The 27319-nt window shown below is 38.1% G+C and overlaps 1 protein-coding gene across 1 annotated transcript in view; it reads right to left on the bottom strand.

The window, feature by feature from the left end:
- AXDND1 (axonemal dynein light chain domain containing 1) overlaps nt 1–18847 on the bottom strand; it is a 154917-nt gene extending 136070 nt beyond the window's left edge. Inside the window, 3 exon segments of the mRNA XM_004372950.2 lie at nt 16264–16376; nt 17045–17217; nt 18639–18847. Of these exon segments, the coding sequence (XP_004373007.1) occupies nt 16264–16376; nt 17045–17217; nt 18639–18735 (383 nt within the window). The 5' untranslated portion in view covers nt 18736–18847.
- Nucleotides 18848–27319: the final 8472 nt, after the last annotated feature.

Below are 27319 nucleotides of genomic sequence, written 5' to 3'. Positions count from 1 at the left end.
TCAGCTCAGAACTAAAACAATTTCTGAGGCCAACTCTTCAGACAGGGATTGGACTGGACTGTGGGACATAAAGTGATACTCGTGAGGAGTGTCCCTCTTAGCTAAACTAGATACAAGAGACTAAATGGGCAGCTTCTGTCCAGAGGTGAGATGGGAAAGCACAGAGGGTTAGGAACTAGTTGAATGGACATGGGGAATCAGGGGTGGAAAGGAGGAATGTGCTGTCACAGTATGGGGAGAACAATTAGAGTCACGTAACAATGTATGTATAAATTTTTGTATGGGAAAAAATTTGAAAAAGACTTTACCAAAAAAGTGAAAAGACAAGCTACCAACTGGGAGAATATCCTTGGAAACCATACATCTGATCAAAATGTAATAAACAAAATACATATAAAACTTTGACAACTTAACAACAAAAAGACAAATAATCCAATCAAAGAAATGGGCAAAGGACTTGAATAGACATTTCACCAGAGGACATTCAAATGGCCACCAAACACATGAAAAGATGCTCAATGTCACCAGCTGTCAGAGAGATGCAAATCAAAACTACAATGAGATACCATTTCACTCCCACTAAGATGGCTAAGATCGGGGGAAAAATAAAAAACCCAGAAAATAACAAATGTTGATGAGGATGTGGGGAAATTGGAAACTTTAGCCTTATCCATTGCTGGCAGGAATGCAAACTGGCACAGTCGTTGTGGAAAACTGTGTGGCGGTTCCTCAAAAAACTAAAAACAGAATTCCACTCCTAGGTATATACCCAAAAGAATTGAAAGCAGAGACCCAAAGACACATTTGTACACCAATGTTCACTGCAGCACTATTCACAACACCAAAAGGTGAAAATAACCTCAATGTCCATCAATGGATGAATGGATAAACAAAATATGGTAAATATACGATGGATATTACTCAGCCAGCAAGAGAAGTATTGATTAAGTATTGATACATGCTACAATATGGATGGAGCTTGAAGACACTATGCTGAGTGAGATAAGTCAATCACAAAAGGACAAATATTGTATGACCTCACTTATTTGAAAAGACAAGAACAGACAAATGTATGGAGACCAAAGTTTATTAGTAGTCACCAGGAGTGGGAGATTGGGGGAAAGAGGAGGTTACTGCTTACAAAGCACTGAGTTTTGGTTTACAGCGGTAGAAAAATTATATTGATTAAGGGTAGAGTTGCACAGCTGATTAATGCAGTTGTTGTCAATAAGCTGTACACCTGTAAAAAGATGAATTGGTAAAAGTTGTGTGAGAGGTATATTTACAACAATGACAAAAACAACAACAACAAAAAAGAGCAGATGCTGAGGCTGCTTATGTACAATCAAACACCTCATGGGATTTGGTTCTTTGGTTTGGAGGTTTAGGATCATGGTTTCATGGGACATCCCAGTCAATTGTCGTAATATGTTTAGTGCTTCTGTTCTACCTCCAAGTTTGTTGCGTGGTGCCTGGGATCTTAAAAGCTTGCAAGCAGCCATTTAAGGCAAAACAATTGGTCTCTATTCACCTGGAGCGACAAAGGAAGGTAAGGAGTCAGGAATAAGAGGAGGAAATGGCAATGTGTGGCTAACTGCCACCATGAGCAACTGCCTTCTTTGCCATGAGACCAGAAGAACTTGATGGTGCCTAGCTACCATTACTGGATGTTTTGATCAAAGATTCTATAGCAAAACTGTGATCAAAAGAGGGAAAAGTGTGGAACAAAATGTCAAATTCTCATAGAATCCAGCATTTCTAGAGCATGGAGGCTGGATGAACCCCTGAAACTATTGCCCTGAGATAAGCTTTAAACCTTATCCAAAAATATTCCCTGAAGTCTTCTTAAAACCAAACAATAGTTTAGCTTAACTAGTAAAGAATGTCTGCCTTGAGCATTGTGCTCTTTTAAGGTCTATCTACATGGGATCAAATTGACAACAGCAACTTGAAAGATAAGATAGGAAAATTAGGGAGCAGTGAGTTTATGTTAATGGGGGAGGAACAACTCTGAAAAGAAGGGTGAGAATGGTTGCACAACTTGAAGAATGTAATCAATGTTACTGAATTGTACATGTAGAAATTGTTGAATTGGTCTATGTTCTGCTGTGTATTTTCTCAACAACACCAACAAAAATAAAATAAATCATAAAAGGAAAATATTTTTTTCAATTAAGGTTCTCTACATTAGTGAAAAACCTAGTGAAACTATAAAAAAAGTCTTTAGATTAGTTAGTAGCATTGTGTGAACATTAATTTCCTGGTTTTCATAAATTACCATGATTATGTAAGATGTTAATATTAGGAGAAACCGGGTAAAGGGTATATGGAAATTTCCTCCTATTTTTTTTAACATTTTACTGTGCTTTAGGTGAAGGTTTGCAGAGGAAATTAGTTTCCCAATCAATAATTTATATACAAATTGTTCCATGACATTTGTTGCAATCCCTGCAATATGTCAGCACTCTCCCCATTACCACTCTGAGTTCTCTGTTTCCATTCGTCCAGTTTTCCTGCCCTTTCCTGCTTTCCCATCTTTGGTTTTGGACAGATGTTCCCCTTTTGGTCTCACATAGATGACTGCTATAAGAAGCAGTTTCCTCACAGGTGTAACTGCTTAGTTCATAGGCCTGTCTATTATTTGGGTGAAAGGTTATCTCTGGGAGAGGTTTCAGTTCCAAGTTGGAAGAGTGTCTAAAGTTCATAGTCTCGTGGTGTTCTTCAAGTCTCTATGGGTCCAGTAAGTCTAGTCTTTTTTTATGATTTGAGTTTTGTTCTACATTTTTTTCCCACTCTAACCAGGACCTTCTATTGTGATCCTGGTCAAAGCGGTTGGTAGTGGTAGCCAGGCACCATCTAGTTCTGGTCTCAGGCTAGTGGAGACTATGGGTCCTGTGATCCATTACTCCTTTGGACTAATTGCTTCCTTGAGTCTTTGGTTTTCTTAACTCTCCTTTGCTCTGGATGGAAAGAGCCCAATACTTATATCTTAGATGACCACTTGCAAGCTTTTAAGATCCCAGATGGTACTCACCAAAGTAGGATGTAGAACATCGTCCTTTTGGACTATGTTATACCAATTGACCTAGATGTCCCCCGAGACCATGGTCCTTAGCCTTACAGCTCAGTAACTCAGTCTCATGAGGTGTTTGGTTGTCTAGGAAGTTTCCATGACTGTGTCCCTGTGTGCTCTATTATATATATGAATACATATGCAGCACATACAAATATATATGTAGAAATATCCATAGCTAAACCTAGATATGCATGTGGATGTATTCCCACATGCCCTCCCATACCTTGCAGGATTGTATATCTTATAGTACTTACTGTATTTGCCTTTTATTCTTGCATACCTCTCAGTGTCTTCCCTTGCTATGGTCATGTTGTGCTGACTTCCTCCTTATTGCGTGTTGACTTTCCCTTCACCAAAATTAACACATCTACTCTCTAGTTAGTGATTAACTCTCCCTCCCCCTCCCATACCTGGTAACCATCAAAGAATGTTTCTTTCTGTGTGAACGTTTTGTGACTTTTCATAATAGTGGTCTCATACAATATTTGTCCTTATGTGATTGACTCATTTCACTCAGCATAATGTCCTTCAGATTCAACCATGTTACAAGATGTTTCCTGGATTCATCATTATTCTTTATCATTGGGTAGATTCCATCAAGCGTATGTACCAGTTTGTTTATCCATTCATTCGTTGATGGGCATTTAGGTTGTTTCCATCTTTTTGCTAATATGAATAATGCTGCAATGAACATGTGTGTGCATATGTCTATTCATGTCACAGCTCTTATTTCTCTAGGATATATATACCTAGAAGTGGGATTGCTGGATCATATGGTATTTCTATTTCTAGCTTTTTAAGGGCACGCCATACCATTTCCCACCGTGATTGTGCCACTTTACATTCCCACCAGCAGTGTGTAAGACTTTCAATCTCCCCACAACCTCTCCGACATTTGTTGTTTTGTTTTTTGATCAGTGCCATTCTTGCCAGGGTGAGATAGCATCTCATTGTAGTTTTGATTTGCGTCACTCTAATAGCTAATGGGAGCCCTGGTGGTACAATGGTTAAGAGCTCGGTTGCTAACCAAAAGGTCAGGAGTTCAAATCCACCAGCTGCTCCTTGGAAATCCTATGGGGCAGTTCTACTCTGTCACTGTGAGTCGGAATTGACTCGATGGCAAAGAGTTTGTTTTGGTTTAATGGCTAATGATCGAGAGCATTCCCTCATGTGTCTGTTAGCCGCCTGAATGTCTTCTTTGGTGAAGTGTCTGTTTATGTCCTTTGTCCATTTTTCAGTTGGATCATTTGTCTTTTTGTGGTTGAGGTGTTGAAGTTTTCTACAAATTTTAGAGATAAGACCCTTGTTGGATATGTTGTAGCCAAAAATTTTATCCCAGTCTGTAAGTTCTCTTCTTACTCTTCTGGAGAAGTCTTTTGATGAGCATAAGTATTTAATTTTTAGGAAGTCCCAGTTAACTAGTTTATCTTCAGGTGTTTGTGCATTTTTAGTTCTGTCTGATATACTATTTATGCCGTATATTAGGGCCCCTAGCGTTGTCCCTATCTTTTCTTCAATGATATTTATGTTGTTGTTGTTGCTATTGTTAGGTGTTGTCAAGTTGGTTCCGACTCATAGCGACACTATGTACAACAGAATGAAACACTATCTGGTCCTGCACCATCCGCACGATTGTTGGTATGCTTGAGCCATTATTGCAGTCACGTGTCAATCCATCTTGTTGCAGGTTCTCCTCTTTTTTGCTGGCCCTCTACTTTACCAAGCATGATGCCCTTCTCTTTATAGTTTTACATTTATGCCTTTGATGCATTTTGAGTTAGTTTTTGTGTATGATGTGAGATATGGATCTTGTTTCATTTTTCTGCAAATGGATATCCAGTTTCACCAGCAACATTTGTTAAACAGACTTTCTCTTCCCCATTTAACTGAATTTGACCCTTTGTCCAAGATCAGCTGTCCATAGGTGGATGGATTTCCTTCTAGGTTCTCAATTCTGTTCCATTAGTCTGTGTGTCTGTTGTTGTACCAGTAGCAAGCTGTTCTGACTACCATGGCTGTATAGTAGTTCTGAGACTGGGGAGTGTGAGGCCTCCTACTTTGTTCTTCGTCTTCAATAATGCTTTGCTTATCCAGGACCTCTTTCCTTTCCATATGAAGTTGGTGATTAGTTTTTCCATCTCATTAAAGAATGTTGCTGGAATTTGGATCCGGATTGCATTATATTTGTAGATTGCTTTGAGCAGTATTGACATTTTCACAATGTTAAGTCTTCCTACCCATGAGCAAGGTATGTTTTTCCATTTATGTGTGTCTCTTTTGGTTTCTTACAGTAGTGTTTTGTAGTTTTCTTTGTGTAAGTCTTTTATGTCCATAAAAAAAAAGAACCAAACCCACTGCCATCGAGTCGATTTCTATTCATATCAACCCTAAGGACAGAGTAGAACTGCCCCATAGGGTTTCCAGGGAGCGGCTGGTGGATTCGAACTACTGACCTTTTTGGTTAGTAGCCTCCTTTATGTCCTTAGTAAGATTTATTCCTAAGTACTTTATATTTTGGGGGGCTACTGTAAATGGTATTTTCCTGATTTCCTTTTCAGAGTTCTCTTTGTTAGTGCGGAGGAATCCAACTGATTTTTGTATGTTGATCTTCTACCCTGCCACTTTGCTGAAACCTTCTATTAGTTTCAATAGCTTTCTTGTGGAATCACTGGGATTTTCTATGTAGATAACCATATCATCTGTGCATAGGGATAGTTTTTCTTCTTCCTTACCAATTTGTATGCCCTTTATTTCTCTTTCTTGCTTTATTGCCCTAGCTAGGACTAACAGTACAATATTGAATAAGAGTGATGATAAAGGGCATCCTTGTCTGGTTTCCGTTCTCAAGGGGAATGCTTTCAGTCTCTCTCCACTGAGAATAATGTTGGCTGTTGGTTTTGTATAAATGCTCTTAATCATGTTGAGTAATTTCCTTTCTCTTCCTATTTTGCTGAGAGTTTTTATCAGGAGTGGGTGTTGGACTTTATCAAATGCCTTTTCTGCATCAATTGAGATGATCATATGATTCTTGTCATTTGTTTTACTTATGTAGTGAATTACATTGATTGATTTTCTACTGTTGAACCGTTCTTGCTGTGATGGTTAAGGTTGTGTGTCAGCTTGGCTGGGCCATGATTCTTTTGGCAGTTATGATGTAGTTTGGCCGTTGTATAATGATGCAATCACCTCCATGATCAGATCTGATATAATGTGATCATCTCCATGATGGGATCTGCTGTGAGAAGCCAAGCAGCTGAAAGAGAGTTTCTTTGGGGGTGTGGACTACATCCAATATAGGTGGACTTTCTGGCAAGTCTCGCTGGCTTTTGCTTGCTCTGAATCCTGCAGCTGGTTCCTGTTCGTCTAACCTGTGGTTCTTGAGATTTGAGCAATCAGCTTACCTGCCATTCTTGGGATTCATCAGTCTCGTTTGCCAGTCCCTGCAGCTGCATGAGTCAGGAGAAGCCTCCAGCCTGACCCACGAATTTGGGACTTTCCAGCCTCTACAACAGCGTGAGTCATTTCCTTGATATGTATCTTTCTCTCTCTCTTTGTATATATATATACACAAACATAATATATAATTATGTATTAATTGTACATTATATATTAATATATAATTATACAATTTTATATATATATATATATATGCATGTCACTGGTTTTGCTTCTCTACAGAACTCAGCCTTAGACACTTCAATACCTGGTATGAATCCCAGTTGGTCATGATGTATTATTTTTTTTATATGTTTTTTTATTCTATTGGCTAGAATTTTGTTGAGAATTTTTTGCATGTATATTCATGAGGGATCCTGGGCTATAATTTTCTTTTTTAGTGGTGTCTTTGCCTGGCTTTGGTATCAGGGTTATGCTGGCTTCACAGAGTGAATTCAGGAGTATTCCTTACTTTTCTATGTTCTGAAATAGTTCTAGTAGTATTAGTGTCAACTCTTCTCTAAATGTTTGATAGAATTCTCCAGTGAAGCCACCCAGGCCAGTGTTTTTTTTTTTTTGTTGGAAGTTTTTTTTTATTACCTCTTCAATTTCTTCTTTTGTTATGGGTCTGTTCAGATTTTCTAGCTCAGTTTGTGTTAGTTTAGGTGGGTAGTGTGTTTCTAGAAATTTGTCCATTTCTTCTAGGTTTTCAAATTGGTTGGAATATAATTTTTATAGTATTCTGTTATGATTCTTTTAATTTCAGTTGGATCTGTTGTATTATTACCCATCTCATTCCTTATTTGGGTTATTTGCATCTTCTTCTCTTTTGTCGAATTGGCTGAGATTTGTCAATTTTATCAATCTTTTCAAAGAACCAACATCTAGTCTTGTTGATTCTTTTGATTGTTTTTCTGTTTTGTGTTTCATTTATTTCTGCTCTAATTTTTGTTATTTCCTTTCTTCTGGCTGTGGGCTTCTTTTTTTCTATTTGTTTGAGTTATAGGGTTAAGGTATTGATTTTGGCCCTTTCTTCTTTTTTGATGTGTTTATTGTTATAAATTGCTTCTATTATCCAGTGGTTTTTGAGCAAGGTGTTATTCAGTTTCCATGTATTTGATTTTTTTCCTTGTTCTTCCTGTTATTGATATCCAATTTTATAGCATTGTGATCAGAGAAGATGCTTTACATTATTTCAATATTTTTTAATTTATTAAGGCTTGCTTTGTGGTCTAAAATATGGTTTTCTGTAGAATGATCCATGTGCATGGGAGAAGAATGTGTACTCTGCTGCTGTTGGATGTATTGTTCTGTATATATCTATAAGGACAAGTTGGTTGGTTGTATTGTTTAGATCTTCTGTATCTTTGTTGAGTTTTTTAGTTGTTCTGTCCTTCATGGCAAGTGGTGTGTTAAAGTCTCCTACTATTTTTGTGGAATGGTCTATTTTTCTTTTCAATACTGTTAGAGTTTGTTTTATGTATTTTGGAGCTCTGTCATGGGTGCATAAATATTTATTATGGTTATGTCCTTAAGGTTGATTGAACCATTATATAGTGCCCTTCCTTGTTTCTGATGGATTTTGCCTGAAAGTCTGTTTTATCAGAGATTAATATTGTCAGTCCTCCTCTTTTTTTGGGTACTGTTTACTTGATATATTTTTCCATTCTTCGATTTCTTACTTATTTTTGTGTCTAAGGTATGTCTCTTGCAGGCAACATACTGATGGTCTTTTTTTTTTTTTTAATCCATTCTGTTACTCTCTGTCTCTTGACTAGTGTATTCAACCCATTTACATTCAGTGTGATTATCAATAGGTATGAATTTACCGCCGTAATTTTGTTGTGCTTTTGTGTGTGTGTGTGTGTGTGTGCGTGTGTGTGTGTGGTGTTGACGGTTTCTTTGGTCCACTTACTTTTCTGTACTGACTTCTTTTTGCTCATGGATTTTCTTTTCATTTCCTTCATTGTTGTTGATTTTGTGTTTACTGAGTCTTTATGGTTTTCTTCATTTTTACTCTGCTGAGTGGGTTTATCAATTTTCTTTGTGGTCACCTTGAAATTTACCTTTATCTCTCTAAGTTTAAAAAATCCATTATATCTTGATATCACCTTGACTTTCTGTCCATATGGAAGTTCTGTAACTACATCATGTATTCCCCTTTCTATTCTGAAGTCATCATAATTTACAGATTGACATCTCTGCTTTTAGTCTTGTAGCTTTATTTTGTTTTTGAGAATTCTTTATCTGGGTCGAAATCTGGGCTGTCACGTGCCTTAATTTCATGTTGCTGTCTGATGTTGTTGGTTCTCTGTATGAAGGATTCTCTTTAATATTTCTTGAATGGTTAGTCTGGTTTTTACAAATTCCCTTAATTTTTGTTTATCTGGAAATGTCCTAATTTCACCATCATATTTGAGAGACAATTTTGCTGGATATATAATTCTTGTTTGGCAATTTTTTTTTAATTGTGCTTTAAGTGAAAGTTTACAATTCAAGTTAGTTTCTCAAACAAACATTTATACATACATTGTTATGTGACCCTAGTTGCTCTCCCTATACTGTGACAGCACACTCTTCCTTTCCACCTCGGATTTCCTGTGTCCATTCAACCAGCTCTTGACCCTCTCTTCTCATCTCTCCTCCAGACAGGAGCTGCCCATTTAGTCTCATGTGTCCACTTGAGCTAAAAAGCACATACTTCACAGGTATCATTTTATGTCCCATAGTCCCGTCTAATCTTTGTCTGAAGAGTTGGCTTCAGGAATGGTTTTAGTTTCGGCCTAACAGAGAGTCCGGGGGCCATGTCTTCCAGGGTCCCTCCAGTCTTAGTCAAACCATTAACTCTTGTCTTTTTACAAGAATTTTGAGTTCTGTATCCCACTTTTCTTCTGCTCCGTCAGGGACTCTCTGTTTTGTTCCCTATCAGGGCGGTCATTGGTGGTAGCTAGGCACCATCTAGTTTTTCTGGTCTCAGGCTGATGAAGTCTCTGGTTTAAGTGGCCCTTTCTGTCTCTTGGGCTAATACTTTCCTTGTGTCTTTGGTGTTCTTCATTCTCCTTTGCTCCAGGTGGGTTGGAACCAATTGATGCATCTTAGAAGGCCGCTCACTAGCTTTAAAGACCCCAGACTCCACTCACCAAAGTAGGATGCAGAAAACTTTCTTAATAAAGTTAGGCCAATTGACCTAGATGTCCCCTGAAACCATGGTCCCCAGACCCCTGCCGTTGCTACTCTGTCCCTCGAAGAGTTTGGTTGTATTCAGGAAACTTCTTAGCTTTCAGTTTAGTCCAGTTGTGCTGACTTCCCCTGTAGTGTGTGCTGTCCTTCCCTTCGCCTAAGATAATTCTTCTCTACTATCTAGTTAGTGAATGCCCCTCTCCCTCCCTCCCTCCCTCCCTCCCTCGTAACCATCAAAGAATGTTTTCTTCTGTGTTTAAACCTTTTCTTGACATCTTATAATAGTGGTCTTATAAAATATTTGTCCTTTTGCAACTGACTAAATTCACTCAGCATAATGTCTTCTAGATTCCTCCATGTTATGTTTCACGATTCATCGTTGTTCTTTATCATTGCGTCGTATTCATTGTGTGAATATACCATAATTTGTTTATCCATTTGTCCATTGATGGGCACCTAGGTTGTTTCCATCTTTTTGCTATTGTGAACAGTGCTGCAATAAAAATAGGTATGCATATATCTATTCCTGTGATGGCTCTTATTTCTCTTGGATATATTTCAAGGAGTGGGATTACTGGATAGTACGGTACTTCTATTTCTAGCTTTTTAAGGAAGTGCCAAAGTGATTGTACCATTTTACGTTCCCATCAACAGTGTCTAAGTGTTGTAGTCTCTCCACAATCTCTCCAACATTTATTATTTTTTGTTTTTTGGATTAATGCTAGCCTTTTTGGGGTGAGATGGTTTCTCATTATACTTCTGATTTGCATTTCTCTAATGGCTAATGATGGTGAGCATTTCTTCATGTGTCTGTTAGCTACCTGAATGCCTTCTTTGGTGAAGTGCCTGTTCATATCCTTTGCCCATTTTTCAATTGGATTATTTGTCTTTCTGTTGTTGAGTTTTGCAGTTATCTTGTAGATTTTAGAGATTAGACACTGATCCAATTTGTCATAGCCAAAAATTTTTTCCCAGTCTGTAGGTTGTCTTTTGACTCTTTTGGTGAAGTCTTTTGATGAGCATAAGTGTTTGATTTTTAGGCGTTCCCAGTTATCTAGTTTCTCTTCTGGTGTTTGTGCACTGTTACTTAGGTTTGTATTCTGTTTATGCCATGTATTAGGGCTCCTAGCATTGCCCCTATTTTTTTCTTCCATAATCTTTATCATTTTAGATTTTATATTTAGGTCTTTGATCCATTTTGAATTAGTTTTTGTGCATGGTGTGAGGTATGGGTCTTGTTTCAGATTTTTGCAGATGGATATCCAGTTATGCTGGCACTGTTTGTTAAAGAGACTGTCTTTTCCCCAGTTAATGGACTTTGGGCCTGTGTCAAATATCAGCTGTTCATAGATGGATGAATTTACATCTGGATTCTCAATTCTGTTCCATTGGTCTATGTGTCTGTTGTTGCACCAGTACCAGGCTGTTTCGACTAATCGTGGCAGTATAATAGGTTCTAAAATCAGGTAGTGTGAGGTCTCCCACTTTGCTCTTCTTCAGTAATGCTTTACTTATCTTGGGCCTCTTCCTTTCCATATGAAGTTGGTGATTTGTTTCTCCATCTCATTAAAAAATGCCATTGGAATTTGGATCAGGATTGCATTGTACCTGTAGATAGCTTTGGGTAGAAATGACATTTTCACAACAATGTTGAGTCTTCCTATCCATGAACAAGGTATGTTTTTCCACTTATGCAAGTCTCTTTTGGTTTCTTGCAGTAGTGTCTTGTACTTTTCATTGTATAGGTCTTTACGTCTCTGGTTAGATTGATTCCTAAGTATTTTATTTTCATGGGGCTATTGTAAATGGTATTGATTTGGTGATTTCCTCTTTGAAGTTCTCTTTGTTGGTGTAGAGGAATCCAACTATTTTTGTACGTTTATCTTCTTTCCTGAAACTTTGCTTAAATCTTCTATTAGTTCCAGTAGTTTCCTTGTGGATTCTTTGGGGTTTTCTGTGTATAAGATCATATCATCTGCAAATAGAGATACTTTGACTTCTTCCTTACCTATTTGGATGCCCTTTATTTCTTTTTCTAGCCTAACTGCTCTGGCTAGGACCTCCAGCACACTGGTGAATAAGAGTGGTGATAAAGGGCATGCTTGTCTGGTTCCCGTTCTCAAGGGGAAGGCATTCAGACTCTGTCTGTTTAGGACGATATTGGCTGTTGGCTTTTGTATTAATGCCCTTAATTATGTTGAGGAATTTCCCTTCTATTCCTATTTTGCTGAGAGTTTTATCATGAGTAGGTGTTGGACTTTGTCAAATGCCTTTTCTGCATCAATTGATAAGATTATGTGGTTCTTGACTTTTGTTTTATTTATTGATGGATTACGTTGATTGTTTTTCTAATGTTGAACCATCCCAGCATACCTGGTATATGGATTTTATTATACTTTTATTCTTCATCCCCTTCTCCAGCCCTCAGATTATCAAAATGAGTTCAAATTTTTCCACATAACATCAATGGCTGAGTTATGTGGATAAACACGCATGTGTTTTATCTAAAGATATTCCCTGACAGGGAATGAGGTGTTTCAGAGAGGCTGCTTTTCCAAATAACTGAGGTGTACTTTTTAAAGCAATAAAACATTAAGTCTTTCTAAAACAGATTAAAAACTTTTCAGCCTTTTAAAACAGAATATATATAACATATAATCTTTTCTTGATAATGTGACTTATGAAAGCAGAAGTTTCTTGAGGACTGTCTGATTTATTTCTAAAGCCTAACACAGTGCTGGCCACACAGTAAGCCCTTGTGTGTACTGGATACCCTCTTTTGGGCAGAGAGGTGGGAAAGTGCTTTTCCAGACTCCCTTGCAGCCAGAGTTCTGGGTGTGAATTTAATTCCACAAATTAGATGCACTCTTGCAAGGTTTGGAGGTAGAAGTGAGGCAAGAGCCATTTTTCTGCCATGTTTTAGTTGATTCTGCCAGCAACATCATGGAAACCCATCCATTCCAGAATCCATCCTCCAGCTACCCAGGTTTGGAGAGGCAGTGCAGCACCAGCAACACCTATGACAGCTTCTTGATTTCAGCTTTCGGATCTTGGGATCACAGCTAAGGGAGTGTTATGGATTGAACTGTGTCCCCCAAAAATGTGTGTCAACTTGGCTAGGACCTGATTCCCAGTATTGTGTGATTGTCCACCATTTTGTCCTCTGATGTGATTTTACTATGATGATAGTGAGGCAGGATTAGAGATAGTGATGTTAATGAGGCTGAACTTAATCTACAAGATTAGATTGTATCTTGAGTCAATCTCTTGAGATATAAAAAAGAGAAGCGAGCATAGAGACATGGGGACTTCATACTACCAAGAAAACAGTGCTGGGAGCAGAGCCTGTCCTTTGGACCTGGAGTCCCTCCACTGAGAAGCTCCTAGACCAGGAGAAGATTGATGACAAGGACCTTCCCCCAGAACCAACAGAGAGAAAAGCCTTCCCCTAGAGCTGGCACCCTAAATTTGGACTTCTAGCCTCCTAAACTGTGAGAGAATAAATTTATCTTAGTTAAAACCATCCACTTGTGGTATTTCTGTTACAGCAGCACCAGATAACTAAGACAGGGGGTATATATATTTTTTTATTGGAATATAACTCAGTAAATAATAATACAATAATTCACCCTTTTAAAGGGTAAAATTCAACGGTTTTTCGTATATTCAGAGTTGCACAACCATCACCACTATCTAATTCCACAACATTTTTAAATCACCCTAAAAAGAGCCTCTTTATTCATTAGCAGTAACTCCCCATTCTTCCCTTGTCCCAGCCAGTAATCTATTTTCTACCACTATGAATTCACCTATTCTGGATAGTGCATGTAAATGGAATCATATAATATGTGGCCTTTTGTGTCTATACTCTTTCACTTCCCATGTTGTAGCATGTATGTACTTCATTCCTTTTTATGGGTGAGTAATATTTCATTGTTCAAATTCACCTAGAGTCTCTTAAAAGAAAATCATGGTGATCTACTTCCGAAAGATCACAGCTACTGGAAACTCTATGGAGTGCAGTTCTACTCTGACACACATAGGATCACCATGAGTTGGCATTAACTCCATGCAACTGGTTTTTTGGTTTTGGTATGGACAGACCACATTTTGTTTATCCATTGAGCAATTAATGGGTTGTTTCTACTTTTTGGCTATTACGAATAATACCACTGTAACATTCAAGTACAAGTTTTTGTGTGGTTACACATTTTTAAATTCTGGTAGGTATATACCTAGGAGTGGAATTGCTGGGTCACATGGTAATGCTATGTTTAACTTTTTGAGAAGCCACTGAACTATTTTCCAAAAAGGCTGCACTATTCTACATTCCCACCAGAAATATATGATTCTAATTTCTCCACATCCTCGCCAAGGTTTGTCCATCTTTTTGGTTATGGCCATCCTAGTGGCCATGAAGTGATTCTGATTTTCATTTTCTTAATGACTAATGATGTTGAGCATCTTTCCATGTGCTTATTGGCCATTTATACATCTTCTTTGAACAAGTGTCTATTCAAAGGGTATACTCTTGAACTCATACCTCTTGTGGCAACCTCAGGGGCAGTAGCTTCCCTGGAGGGTCAGGTCCATCCTGTTCTAGGACTTATTCTCAAAGGCACTGCCTCATACCCGTTCCTTTAGCCCTTCTAACAATTTGTAAATGCCCAATTTCCTGAATTCAATTCTGTACTGCTTAAAATGTCTAGAGTGTTTTATTTCCAGCATCAAACTCTGGCTGATAGAGCCCTCAAAAATATTACTAAGAGGATATTTGTTTGATTGTTTCTTATTTTACTGCTGTACTCTGGATAGCAACCTGAGGTTGCCAAACAAGTTATCTCTTATGGATTATGCTATTAATTGTGTGTATGTGTATTAGTTTCCTATGGCTGCCAAACAAATTAACACAGAATTACTGCCTTAGACAACACAAATTTATTATGTTACAGTTTTGTAAGTCAGCAGTCTAACATGGGTCTCACTGGGCGGGGCTACGTTCCTTTCTGGGTACCCTAGGGGAGGATGCATGTCCTCGCTCATTTGGGTTGTTGGCAGAATTCAGTTCCTATGGTTGTAGGACTGAGACCCCTGTTCTCTGCTGTTGTCAGTTAAAGGCTATTCCCAGCTTCTAAAGGCCACCCACATTCCTTGGCTAACAGCTTCCTTCTCCCATCTTCAAAGCCAGCAACAGCAGGTCAGGTCCTTCTCAAATTTCAAATCTCTTCCCCTTCTTTTTTCTCATCTGTCTGACCTTCTCTTCTGCCTTCCTCTTCCACTTTTTAGGACTCCTGTGATTAGACTGGGTCCACAATGATAATTCAGGATAATCTTCCCATCTCAAGGTCCTTAACCTTAATCACATCTGCAAAGTCCCTTTTGCCATGTAAAGTAATATATGCATACTTTCTGAGGACTACGGTGTGGATTCTTGGGGGAGAAGGTAAGCATTTATTATGCCTACCACAATATGGACCTTCATATTTAAAATATTCCAAGTCAGAAGTCATTTGGTATTAAAATTTTCATGACAATTTATTGCCACATTCACATATAATTATTTCTTCAAAGTACTTCAAACATCTCATAACTACTAATTATTACTATTAATCATTATAACGATGATCTGAAAGCATAAAATAATATACAGATACTTTATGACACTAAAACCCCTAGGCCAAGTTTATGCCATTTTTTCTAGCACTGAGACATAGCTGAGCAATTACACCTTACAATTAAATAGCACTTTATAGTTTTACCAGTGCTCCTGTATCCATTATCTCATTTGTGCTACATAATAACCCTGGGAGGTACAAAAAAACGAAGCATGTCTTTTATTATTCCCTTTTTTCACAAGAGCAAATGGAACTTCAGAAAGATTACTGCTTACCCAAGTGTGGTAAGTTTAAACATTTCTTACATATGAAGTGATATTTAAGAAAGGGGTATGCAGGGAGTAAATTCATAAATGGGCTATACTTAGAAAATGATCAGGTCACAATCCTCCCAGGGAAAATGCAGACACTGACAATATTTTTAAGAATATTAAAACAACAAATGGTATTTGCTGATTTGATCTGAAATAGGATAAGGATTCACTTTGAAGAGAACCAGGAATTAGACACTTGTTCCTGAAGGTTTTCCACACTGTGAAGCTACCTTACCTTGCTTTTCCTCTCAGATGTACAAAAAAAGATATACATACAGATAAAAGACACATTAAAGGCATCCGACCTGTCTGATCTTGTCCGTTTTAGTACAACAAGGGGTAGGAGAGTATAGGGACAAGTACACAAAGGCATGCAAACAACAAATTTAAGCAAGCCAGAGGCATGGAGAGCCAGAATCTATTGCCATCCTACTGATAATGATCATACACAGGAAGATGGTACTTTTCCCTCTTTAGATTATATTCTGATTCATCAAAGATACCGCAAGCTCTGCAATGTATGCCTCTATGATTTTTCCAATCCTGCTCCTCCAAAGGAACTCATATACAATAAGAAAATGACATAGTATTTCTTTCCTTACTCTTTTCATCTGAATGTACACCCACTATCCTCCTCCTTTACCTTCCAGCGCCTGTTAAGGAGACAGGATTGTCAATAAGGTATTTGAACTTGTTCCTTCGAACAGGGTGATGCCAGACATGGTCTGTAGGACGCAGAGGATGCAAAAGACCACCCTAGGAGAAACCAAAAACACATAAATATACAGCAGAGGGCGCTCTTGTCAAATGAAATCTATTTTTAATAGTTTTCAATATTTACATTAAGGGCATTTGGATACTCTGTGGAAAAAAAGAGAGCAAAATTTTCATTCCATACTACGGAGAAAGAGTGAAACTAGAACAGTTCTATAGTAAAGAAAAACATCAACACTAAGAGAGTACAAATGACCACTAATGATTTGTGGAAGGAGCCTAGGTGGCACAACAGTTAAGCACTCAACTGCTAACCATAAGGTTGGCAGTTCGAACCCACCCAGAGGCGCCTCGGAGAAAAGGTCTGGCAATCTGTTTCTGAAAGGTCACAGCGCTGAAAACCCTATGGAGCAGTTCTACTCTGCACACATAGGGTCACCATGAGTCGGAACTGACTTGACTCAACAACAACTAACAATAACAATCATTTTGGTAAATCTGCATAAAAACAGATTAACTAAAATACTCAAGCATTTGCCTTGGAAACATATATTCATACAAAAGATTCTAGTTTTCAATCTAGGAAATTTTTAAAATATGTTTTTATGACTATCTGGAATATATAATACATGCTCACTAAATACTTATTAAAATGAATACCAAAAAGATGAATGTTCCTAAGTACTTTATACATATATATATACACATACCTTTGGGGTTTTACTTTTCTTAGGAGGCAGTAAGTTCTCAGGACAAGTACCAGCATTGGCTGCATAAGTCAGAGAAAGAAGAACTTCCTCGGGTATGAACTCATTCTGGAGGGAAGTAGGAAGGGGTTTTGAACGATCCACCGTATTTTTTTTATCTCTCAGTTCAGGAAGTCCTGACAAAATAATGGGAAAGAAAAGCTCTTACTATAGTATTTTGGAGAGTTAGATGGAGTTTCCCAGCCTGCCTCATCAATCCCATCTATGTTTCTAACAAAAAGAAACATTGCTTCTAGTTGACAAGAATAGTAACAAACAATATTTAAAACACAGATGATCATCTAGTCAAGAAAAACAAACATATTCCCAGCCCTACTTACATATCAGACACAGGTTCAAAAACTCAGGTACAAAGATGAACCTCCATTATCCCAAATTCAAGGTTAAAATTTAAACTCGCTTCACTTGCTCAATTAACTGAGATAGGCTTAAAATGATGGGAATATATTTTCCTTATGATGTGAAAATGACAAAAGAAAGCTCCACTCCTCCAAACTGTCAAATTATTGAGTAATTTTTACTATATATGTCCAAAGGAGAGAATGACTGCATTAAGTTGTAGCACTTAGAGTGAAAGGGATCTGAGTTGGGTTTCAAAATAAGAGTGGAACTGGGAGAGCTGGAAACGAAGTGAGAGGACATTCTGGGTAAAGTGGAACAATCTGAGCAAAGTAGTGGAATAAGAACAATACAAAGCTGACTACAGCAGAAGAGTTACAAAGGTTGGGTTAATATGGGAAAAAGCCTCCTATGAAGTTGGTCAAGTACAGTTGGTTTGTCACTGGTTCTTAAAAAACTCTCCACTAATCTATGTCCCTCATCTATTATGGCTTAATTTCTATAAGAAAGTACCATACTTTGATCACCATCAAAACCTCTAAGGTCCACATTATCAAGTCTCTATCTCTGGAGAGCTTAGAACAGAATCAGGATATCAGAGGAAATAGAAAAAAGTGGTGGGGAGGAGCAGAGGTTTTAGCATAGTCTCCCCTAAAAACAAGAAGATGAGGTTGGAGAAAACTTTAGCCTAACAGGGGTAGGGACAAGTCTAGCTGAATTCTTTTTCTGGTACAGATTTGCATTTATCTATATTTGAATGAAAACCTTAAGTAAAGAATTAATCTCATTTAGAAAAATTACTAAAACCTGATCTAAACTAGGTTGTACTAGATTGCATGTTGTTCTCTTATCTCTTATTACTATTTTTAAAAGTTCCTTAAAGTCAGAAACCAGCTACCAAAAAGTGCTGTTTCATTAGTATAAAATCGGGTACATAAACAGGGTGAATTTAAAACAATATAAAACTCAAAAGCATTTGAAAAACAATTGTAAATTACAGCCCAAGAGTAGTGAAACGGTACTGACTAAAAAATATCGTAAAAGGAACGTCTTTTGATTTTATTTAAACAAATGTGTTAGAAAAACCTGGCTAATTAAGCCATTCTGAAATCTCAGATTAGAGAAAACGGTAATTGGGTTGTGGTTTCTGTCTATGGCCATGATTTTTTACGTCGGCAGGATCCTTGAAGAACTTTACCTCTTGTCTCTTCCTTGGAAGCAGATACTTTTAATCTTTTGCCCTCAGGCGTTGACGCGCCGTTCAACAATGTGGAGGACGTTTTCGGGAGAGACATAATAAACAATGCCTTTATTACTCTCTTTAGTAATTTGAAATATTCCTCCGGAAAGGCAGCCTAGAAACAAATCAGCGCCGTACCGGGACGTGGCAGGACTGCCACATTACTCTGCAGGCAAAAAAAAAAGAGAGAGACCCATTAAGTGTTTAAATTAATACTGGGGTTTAGAATTCATCCAACATGGGTTTTTCTTCTTTTAAGAGACCTTTATGTTCTCTCAGGTCATCTGACGCGACTAAGAAGCCTGTACGTGCGTCCAGGTCAGGGCCCAGGCAGGGAAAGACACGTTCAGCCCACGCCACCAGATCATGGACACCACCTAGTGGGCGCCCCTCGCTCTAGGCGAGTCGGCTGGCATCACGCCCCCGACCCCTCCCGCCGCAGACCGCGTCGTCGCGCACGCCCAGCTCCTCGGACTCAAGGGTTAGGCAGGGTTAGCACCGTTTCTGAATCAGAAGTGACGTGAAAAAGACACCTGCAATCCACACCCACAAACTGTGTTTCCCGCCAGGCAACAGCCCGCTTCGCCTTTTCCCGGAATGCTCGTGTGTCGTCATAGAAACCCAGGACCCGGACCCTTAGCAACCGTCAATGGGGCTGCCTTCGGCGGTGCCGGCAGAGAAGGGAAGTAACAAAAAAAATTCCTACAATCGATGTGTTTTAAGTTACAGCATAGGTTAATGATAATGTAAAATGAAAATGTCTAATCGGGCCATTCTCACAGAATCCGAAAGTACCTGATCTCGGTCTTCCAGCGGCGGGCCCGTGTCAGTGCGCAGGCGCTAGCCTGCACCGCGGCCCCTGGCCGGCCGCTTGGTGCGCTACTGGGTATGAGTGTGGGTACTTTATGTTTTCCCTCGCTCTGTTCCTCTCTTTTGTTGTTGTTTTGCATACTTTCCTAAAAGACAAGATCGGGGGAAATTGGATAATCAAAAACTCTGGGTTCCCATCGATTGAGGCTTTATTGCGGATGCTGACCCGACCTTGGCATCGTGATGATGCCTTCTCTGGACCCTTAAACGGCTGTTCCCTGCCTCTCAGCCCCGGAACATACGAAGGGCATTCCTGGGTCGAGATTTTTATGCTGGAGGCCAACCGCAAGCAAAATCATTAGGTCTTCTTGCTTTAAAACCTGCTGTCAAGGAAGAATGCAATAAGCTCATTAGCACGGATTTGGTGAGACTCCGCTCCTAACTGCCACCCCCAAGGATTATCTTTTTAAGATAGAGCCTTAATGCCAAATAGGGAGTGTCAGTGGAATTCCAGCGTCTGACTGCCTCAAATCTCGAAGGTAAATTTCAGGAGGGAAGAAAACTTGTCTATCGGTTCACTCGTCATATCCCTTAATACCAAGCACAGTGCCTGGCACAAGTGCCTTCAATACGTGATGACTGCAAGTCAGTTCGACAGTTGTGCTTTTGTGTTGACAGACTTTGGTTGTCAGCATAACAGCAAAGAGAAACAAAACAGCAGAATCTCTGACCCCTTTTAATTCTGGTAGTCAAATACCTTGGGTGTCTGAGCCTATCTCCTGTCACCCTAATTTTTCTCTGGATTTTCAAAAAATTAAAATACTCTCGTATAGCACTGTCTAGTTCATCTTAAAGATTGGTAACCATCAAAACAAGTGATGGGCAGAAGCAATGCACAAGTAGGTGAAAGGTAATTGCCCCGTTTGTTGCCTTCCTCCCTCCTTACCGGCTTTATGACTCCACATTATAGTTTGGAACCATAACCACAATACTGAACTTCAGAGATCCCAAAACTCCAGCGTCAGCTCATAGATGGTTTATCAAGCCCTTAGATAATAGAAGAAAAAAGTAATTCATTTGTCATCTTCCTACCTAGTTCAAAAATCTAAAGATATTGATAGAGGACATGGAGTTAAGTGAACTGATTGAAGAGATACATAGAAAGTAAAATCTGTAGGATTGGGAAAGTGATTGGATTTGTGGTGTAAATAAAAAGACATTAAAGATTACTTCTAATTTTCTATCCTGTGCAACTGTCTGGTGCTCGTGCCATTTACTGAGACTGGGAACAGAGGAGGAAGAGCAGGTTGGAGGAGAGCTTTGGAAAAAGCTCAGTTTAGGATTTGTGGGCATATTGAGTTTGCAGTACTTTTGCAATATCTGGGTATAAATGACAGGTATTCACTTTTATATACATATATATATATATATACACACACACACATATATATATATATACACACACACACGAGCCTGAAGCTCAGCCACGGTCTGGGCTAAAGTTGTAAGAGTATATGAGACAATAATCACAAGAATAGATGAGAACATAAAAGCATTACAGTAAGACCACCACTATTGAAGAATACAGTTGGCTACTCTTAGGAAACTTCCCTAGTAATTTTTAATTACAGTAAGAAACTCTTAAAATGCAGTAATGTAAAAATATTAATCTCATCTTTCATGGAGAATACCGTAGCAAAATGTAAGATGAGCAGGTAAGAATTCTCTTAGGTACAAAATATCAAGACATAGAGTGATGGTCAGAGCAGCAGTTATTTATAAACAGGGCTAACTGCTTGTTGTTTGCATTGGCTGACTTCTGTGGCAGCCTAACACCAGCTCAGCAGCAGGGTCCCTCAGGGCCTCGGGTGGACATAATACCTCAGAAGAGAGCCAGTCAGTGTGATCACAAACATGCCCTGAACAGGGGAGGGAGGGGAAGCAGAGGACAGTGGGTGTGCTTTTGCCCCAATCTACCTTTTACCAACTCATTTTCTAAGCACATGGGCAGTGATTATACACACACCTGCTGGCATTTAAATAGAGCACACTAAACTCCCTGATGAAATCCGTGGAAAACACCAGTATTTGGATTTACTATAACTGAAAAATGAAGGTATAAATAAAAGCAAATTTAGGATAGCTCAACCAAACACTTTCCAGGGAAAAAGTTGCTTCTAGTATTGCTTCTACAGAGGACAGCCTTAAAACTAGATTGTCTTGGTTTTATGTCACTATTCCATGCACCTCTCTACCCTCCTCCTGATCCCCATGGATGTGCCTACAGGAAGAAATATACTTTAGTTCACAAGTGTATCTTCAGTAGCTGGCACATGGTGATGATGCAGTCTGGGAGAATAAATACATCTTCCTCACTGTGAAATGGTCTTCTACAGAGAGTGGATGCAGTGATCCTAACCTGATTATTATTGAGATTTCTCATGGTAAATTTACAAACTGGTATTCTAGTTTTATAGATCAGATGCATGTGCTTGACTAATTTAGGTCCACACCCAAACTATCTAAACCTAAAAGGACAAGACCCTAACCTTTCATAAATTTGTAAAAAATAAAAAAATAAAAAATTGCTACATTGAGGCTTTGCCCTTAGTGGCAATGAACAGTCCACTTGGTCTAAGAAACAGGAGCACATTTAATTTCTGTAGGTGCTTTCCCCTCCCCACTCCACTGGCGCTGCAGGAGTGCCACTGGACAGCGCTTCATGACTGTTGACGTATTTATGTCTATGAAACTCTACCATTATGGTATTTGTGGAAAGAATGTTGCAATGTCAAGTACTAACCATAACAGATACCTAGTAAGAGCAGATTGGAGCACTGGTGCCTCAGTGGATATGAGCTCCGCTGCTAACCAAAGGTCGCAGTTCGAATCCACCAGCCACTCCCTGGAAACCCTACGGGGCAGTTCTACTCTGTCCTGTAGGGTCGCTATGAGTCCGAATCGACTCAACTGCAACAGGTTTGGTTTGATGAGAGGATTGTTGGAGGGAGGGGAAGCAACCTATCTTGTTTCAAAACTGGTTTCCCCCAGTCTTGTCTTAAAAGGCAACCCCTTTCTGGCCAACAGATTTTTACCTTTCATTAGAAACCAAAGTCAATTTTTACCTTTTAGGGTGAGGGAATTTTCTTATAAAGATACACTCATAGGTTTTAAAAGGCCAACAGCAAAAAGAATCAAGTAGCAAATAACGAATGACCCATAATATGGAGAGGCGGTTGAAGAGTCAGTGTCACTGATTTTCTTGATGCAGATACAAAAAAGTCACAAATGGGCCCCACCATTTCTTTGTAAGGAGCCCTGGTGGTGCAGTGGTTAAAGTGATCAACTGCTAACCAAAAGGTCGGCGGTTCGAAACCCCAGTGGCTACGCAGGAGAAAGATGTGGCAGTCCACTTTCGTAGAGATTTACAGCCTTGGAAACCCTATGGGGTAGCTATGAGTCAAAACTGACTCGATGGCGGTGGGTTTGGCTTTGGTTTTATTTCCTTGTAATCTGTAACACAGCTCCCCCTCCATCAGCCTACACAAGAAAAGTCCTGTTCAGTTACTTGCCTTCCCTTTGGCTATATGCAGCACATAAAGCTGCCTGATGTTAAGATGAAAGCATTTGAACTACAAATATTTGTGTTTACAAATAAAGTTAATACTGAATACGCTTTGAAACGAGTTTGTTTTTTCCAAATATATTTATTTACCATATTCTTCACATATGCAGTATTTTACCATTTTATATATAATTTTAAGTATTAAAAATTCTTAATACAATGCATACTAAACAAAGTCATGGTATCACTGATTAGACATACTAAGATTTTATTGGGAAGAGGGGGACACAAGAATGCAGGAAAAGAGCAGCCAAGAATTAGAACAGACATCTATTAATAACAAACAAACTGTTAAAACAACTTCAGATTTAAAAAGACCCTTCTGCTGCTCTCAGAACACCATGGATGAGTGCATAAGCTAGAAAGGTACAGACACAGGAAAACTACACGGGCCCAGATGGCAGTGCCTTGACTGGGGCTTGAGCCCACGTCCCACCCAATTAATTGGCACATCTGCGTACAAGACTCCAAACTCTCTAAACTACTGGGCCCATGAGCTGGTTCATGTTCCAAAAGGTATATAAAGCAAACAGAAAGTACACCTACCCACTTCATTAACACACACACACAAAAAAAAAAGCCTCAAAGCATGATGAAGTAGCTGCTAGCTTAAAGATTAGCACTCCGTTGGGAAATACATGCGGGCAGCAGAAACATGAATGTAATAATGTAGGAATAAGGCAAAAACATTTAGGAAAAAAAGTAGTACAGAGGTGGTTTTAGAGTGTGTGTGGATTTTTTTTAAACCATATCACTTCTGAAATTAACCCTTTTTCTCAAGTCCAGATTGGCTATTAAAAAGTCTTATTATGTTTTACAGGAAAAAAATAGAAATTTTACTAAAGATTTATGGAATACATGTCATGCAGCATTCCTACTAACCTGAAACATATTAATGTTACTATCAATATTATCCATTAATTTTCAAACTGGGCATTAAATTCAGAGTGGGGGAAGGTCATGGGGGTACCAAGCACGTAGGGCCCCAGGCCCACACTCCCTATTTCAACCACAGTAGCTATATTTTATCTTTCAGAAAATGAGCTTAGTGTAACATTTTCTTTCAGTGAAGGGTTCCAATACTGTAATCCCTGATGGAAACTAATCAAATCCTTACACAGCTTCATAGGTAATATTCATTTCATTCCTCAAAACATTTATGTCCTAATTCCTTCAGTGTCTTAGCCATAAACATAAAGCCTAGAGATGAGGATACATGAAACAAAATCAACACATTCAAGGCAGATCTTTTGCACAAGATTAGTAAACAAGTCACACAAACTTTATTAAAAGAAGTATGAACTATCTTCCATAAAGAAATTTATTCTGCCTTCCAAGATTACAAGCATTCTTTACACTGGCAGAAACAGGGCTTCATTATGTTCCTTCCCCTACATAAATTCTAAAACTAAGTATAAACTATAGACTATTTCTAAACACTTAAATACCTAGGTAATAGCAGAAATGCATTTCTTTTTAGAAGTTTACCACACCTAGCCTAATGCTAAAACAGATAAATCTAAAGATAATTTTGGTGAGGTGCAAACAGGAGTGCCTTTAACAACCTTGTTAAAATAACTGAGTAAATTCCATTATAGGAGAGCCTATTTTATCAATCAAGGTGCAATGCCGATGTGCATCATCCTGAGAGTCTGTTACAAACAAACAAAACCCAAATATTCTGGGGCAACTACAGCATTTGAAACATTCCCATTTTTAAAAGATACCAATGAGATTAGGAGTTTATGAAGGAAACATAATGAATTTTAGAAGTTGTGCAGGGAACAAAAACATAATGAGCCCCTATTTCTGCCAGGGATAGTGCCCTGCAACAACCCTATGAGGTAGTTATTATCCCCATTTTACAGATAAATTAAGCAACTTTGCCCAAGGTCACATTGGTAGTAAGTACAGGGCTATCTTAATCAAAAGCCCATGGGTCATTTCACTACACCAGTGGTTTTCCAACTGGATATTTTGGGGGAGAAGAAGACGGGGGTACCAAGCAAGAAGGGCTCCAGGCCCACTATTCCCATCTCAATCAGAAGTAGCTATATTTTATCTGTTTTACATGTTGGGCTTAAGTGTAACATTTTTAAAAAGGGTTCCATAACTAAAAAATTTAAACTACTGCATTATATCATTCTACCTCGTTATTATACAGTCATATTAATTTACCTTCATTATTCTCCCCCCCACCAAAACAACAGTTTTACTAAAAATTACTTACACCCATATAAAACAAAGATATCTTTCTACATAAAAGACTTCAACAATTCATAAATTACATCTTTTTTAGGCTATGTGGCCCAAATGACCACCTTTTAAACATACAATGTTCTTTTACGTTTTCTTTTGTGACTTCAATTCTTCAGGCAAGTATAAAATTTTAAATTACAATAAAAATCGCCTATACTAAACAAATTAATTCCACAACATAATCTATGTTTACAAATATAGAATATTTAAACATTGTTCTTTCTTAACATGCCAGTATCACCCATTATTACTTTGCAATTGTTAAAAGATGAAAAATTCTTCCCCTACTTCTTTTGCTTACAAATGTTGATGCCACAGATGGGTAAAAGCAGGGTCAATTTTCTAATCAAATTCTAGCATATGGCAAGCAAATTTATCAGGTAATTTCAGTATTATTAAACCACCAATAAACAAAAACTCCTTTCTGTCTCATTATCCAGGAATGGGAATAAAAGCATGTAAAAAATTTATCCCACACAGAAAGCTACTAATAGACCAAGCTAGAAGTCTAATGAGAAAGTGAAGAGAAACACCTATTTAGTCATTCTCTTGAATAATACCCACAAAATAATGGTTAACTACCATTAACACTTCTTACAGGAAAGAAATTCTCAACTCATAACTTTTCAGAAGGAAAAATGTATTGTCCTGCAACTGAAAATAATTTCACACAAAATAGTAAAAATAAATAAATCTTCCTGAAACATACTGGCAAGGGTATTTTAGTCTAGTTTTTACTTGTTTAGAGCATAGGTGGTGGTGTAAGAACAGACTTTTGCGAAAAGCAGCTAGTAATAAGGCTGGCTGTCAGACTTGCTTCTTTCACAGAAAGTAGCTATTCCTTTAATTGTTATCACACTCTTGGCATTCTAACCCGTCTATGGTTCAACACAGTAACATTCGTTGTGGCTCAAAATCTTGGAGAAAAATACCACTAATAAACAAAAAAGGAAAATGAGAGTTTAAAAAAACAGTCTCAATCAGTCCAACAAATACAGTATTCAGAATCACTAGAGTAACAAAGTCTTCTCATAAGAGTAAACATTTACAATAATACTTAACAGAAATATAGACCCTAAAAATTCATTCTTCTTGACAACTGAAATTTTAGACAAAATCATTCTTGTTTCAAAAGACTGGCTTAGTAATATCCAAGTCTTAGACCAACCTGGTTTTCTCAGATCCCTCATTATATTTAAAATGTAGTTATGAATTCAATTTAATTGATTTTTTTAATTTTTAAGAAAAATGCCAGAAATTATAAGCTATATTAAACACAATCTTATTAGAAAGTTATGAGTCCACCACAATGACAATACCACTGTACAAAACATTACCACTTGAGAACATACGGCATACTTAAATAAAATTTTTTTAAAAAACCTCTTTTGAGGTTCATTTTCGTCTGCTGAAGGATTTCCTTTTTGAAAACTCCCTAAACTCATCTGGATCAATGGTATAGTGATTAAGCTGGGTACTTTGGGTCCAAATTAAGTTGTGACTATTAAGAAACTTTATCTTCTTGTGAGACTCCAACTGAATTTAAAACAATTCCAAAAAGAGTTCCCAAAACATCTTGAGTAACAGGAAGGCTATTAGAATAGCAAGACAGCCTTTCAAGCTGGCTGCTCCAATAATAATAATAATAATAATAATTTGGATACTTCTAAGTCTCATGTCTTTGGATGGGAAGCTGAATTACATGGCCTCTGATATCCTTTCCAATGTTTAATCTTTATGAACATGATCATACATACAAAATAATTCCCATACACCACACTGTATTAGGAATGGGCATCTTTATAACACGGAAACACCACGCACGAGTACATTTCCTTGAAAACAATCACATATTAATTTGTTTCACCTAATAAGTCCCCTACCATTAAAATATAATAATTGAGTAATTACAAAGCCAGCTTCTGTATCTTTAGTACTCATTTTA

The sequence above is a fragment of the Trichechus manatus genome, unplaced genomic scaffold (genome assembly GCF_000243295.1).
Source record: "Trichechus manatus latirostris isolate Lorelei unplaced genomic scaffold, TriManLat1.0 scaffold00021, whole genome shotgun sequence".
Classification (NCBI taxonomy): Eukaryota; Metazoa; Chordata; class Mammalia; order Sirenia; family Trichechidae; genus Trichechus; species Trichechus manatus.
The sequence above is the reverse complement of the archived record's forward strand: the minus strand, read 5'-3'. Positions and strand labels throughout refer to the sequence as shown.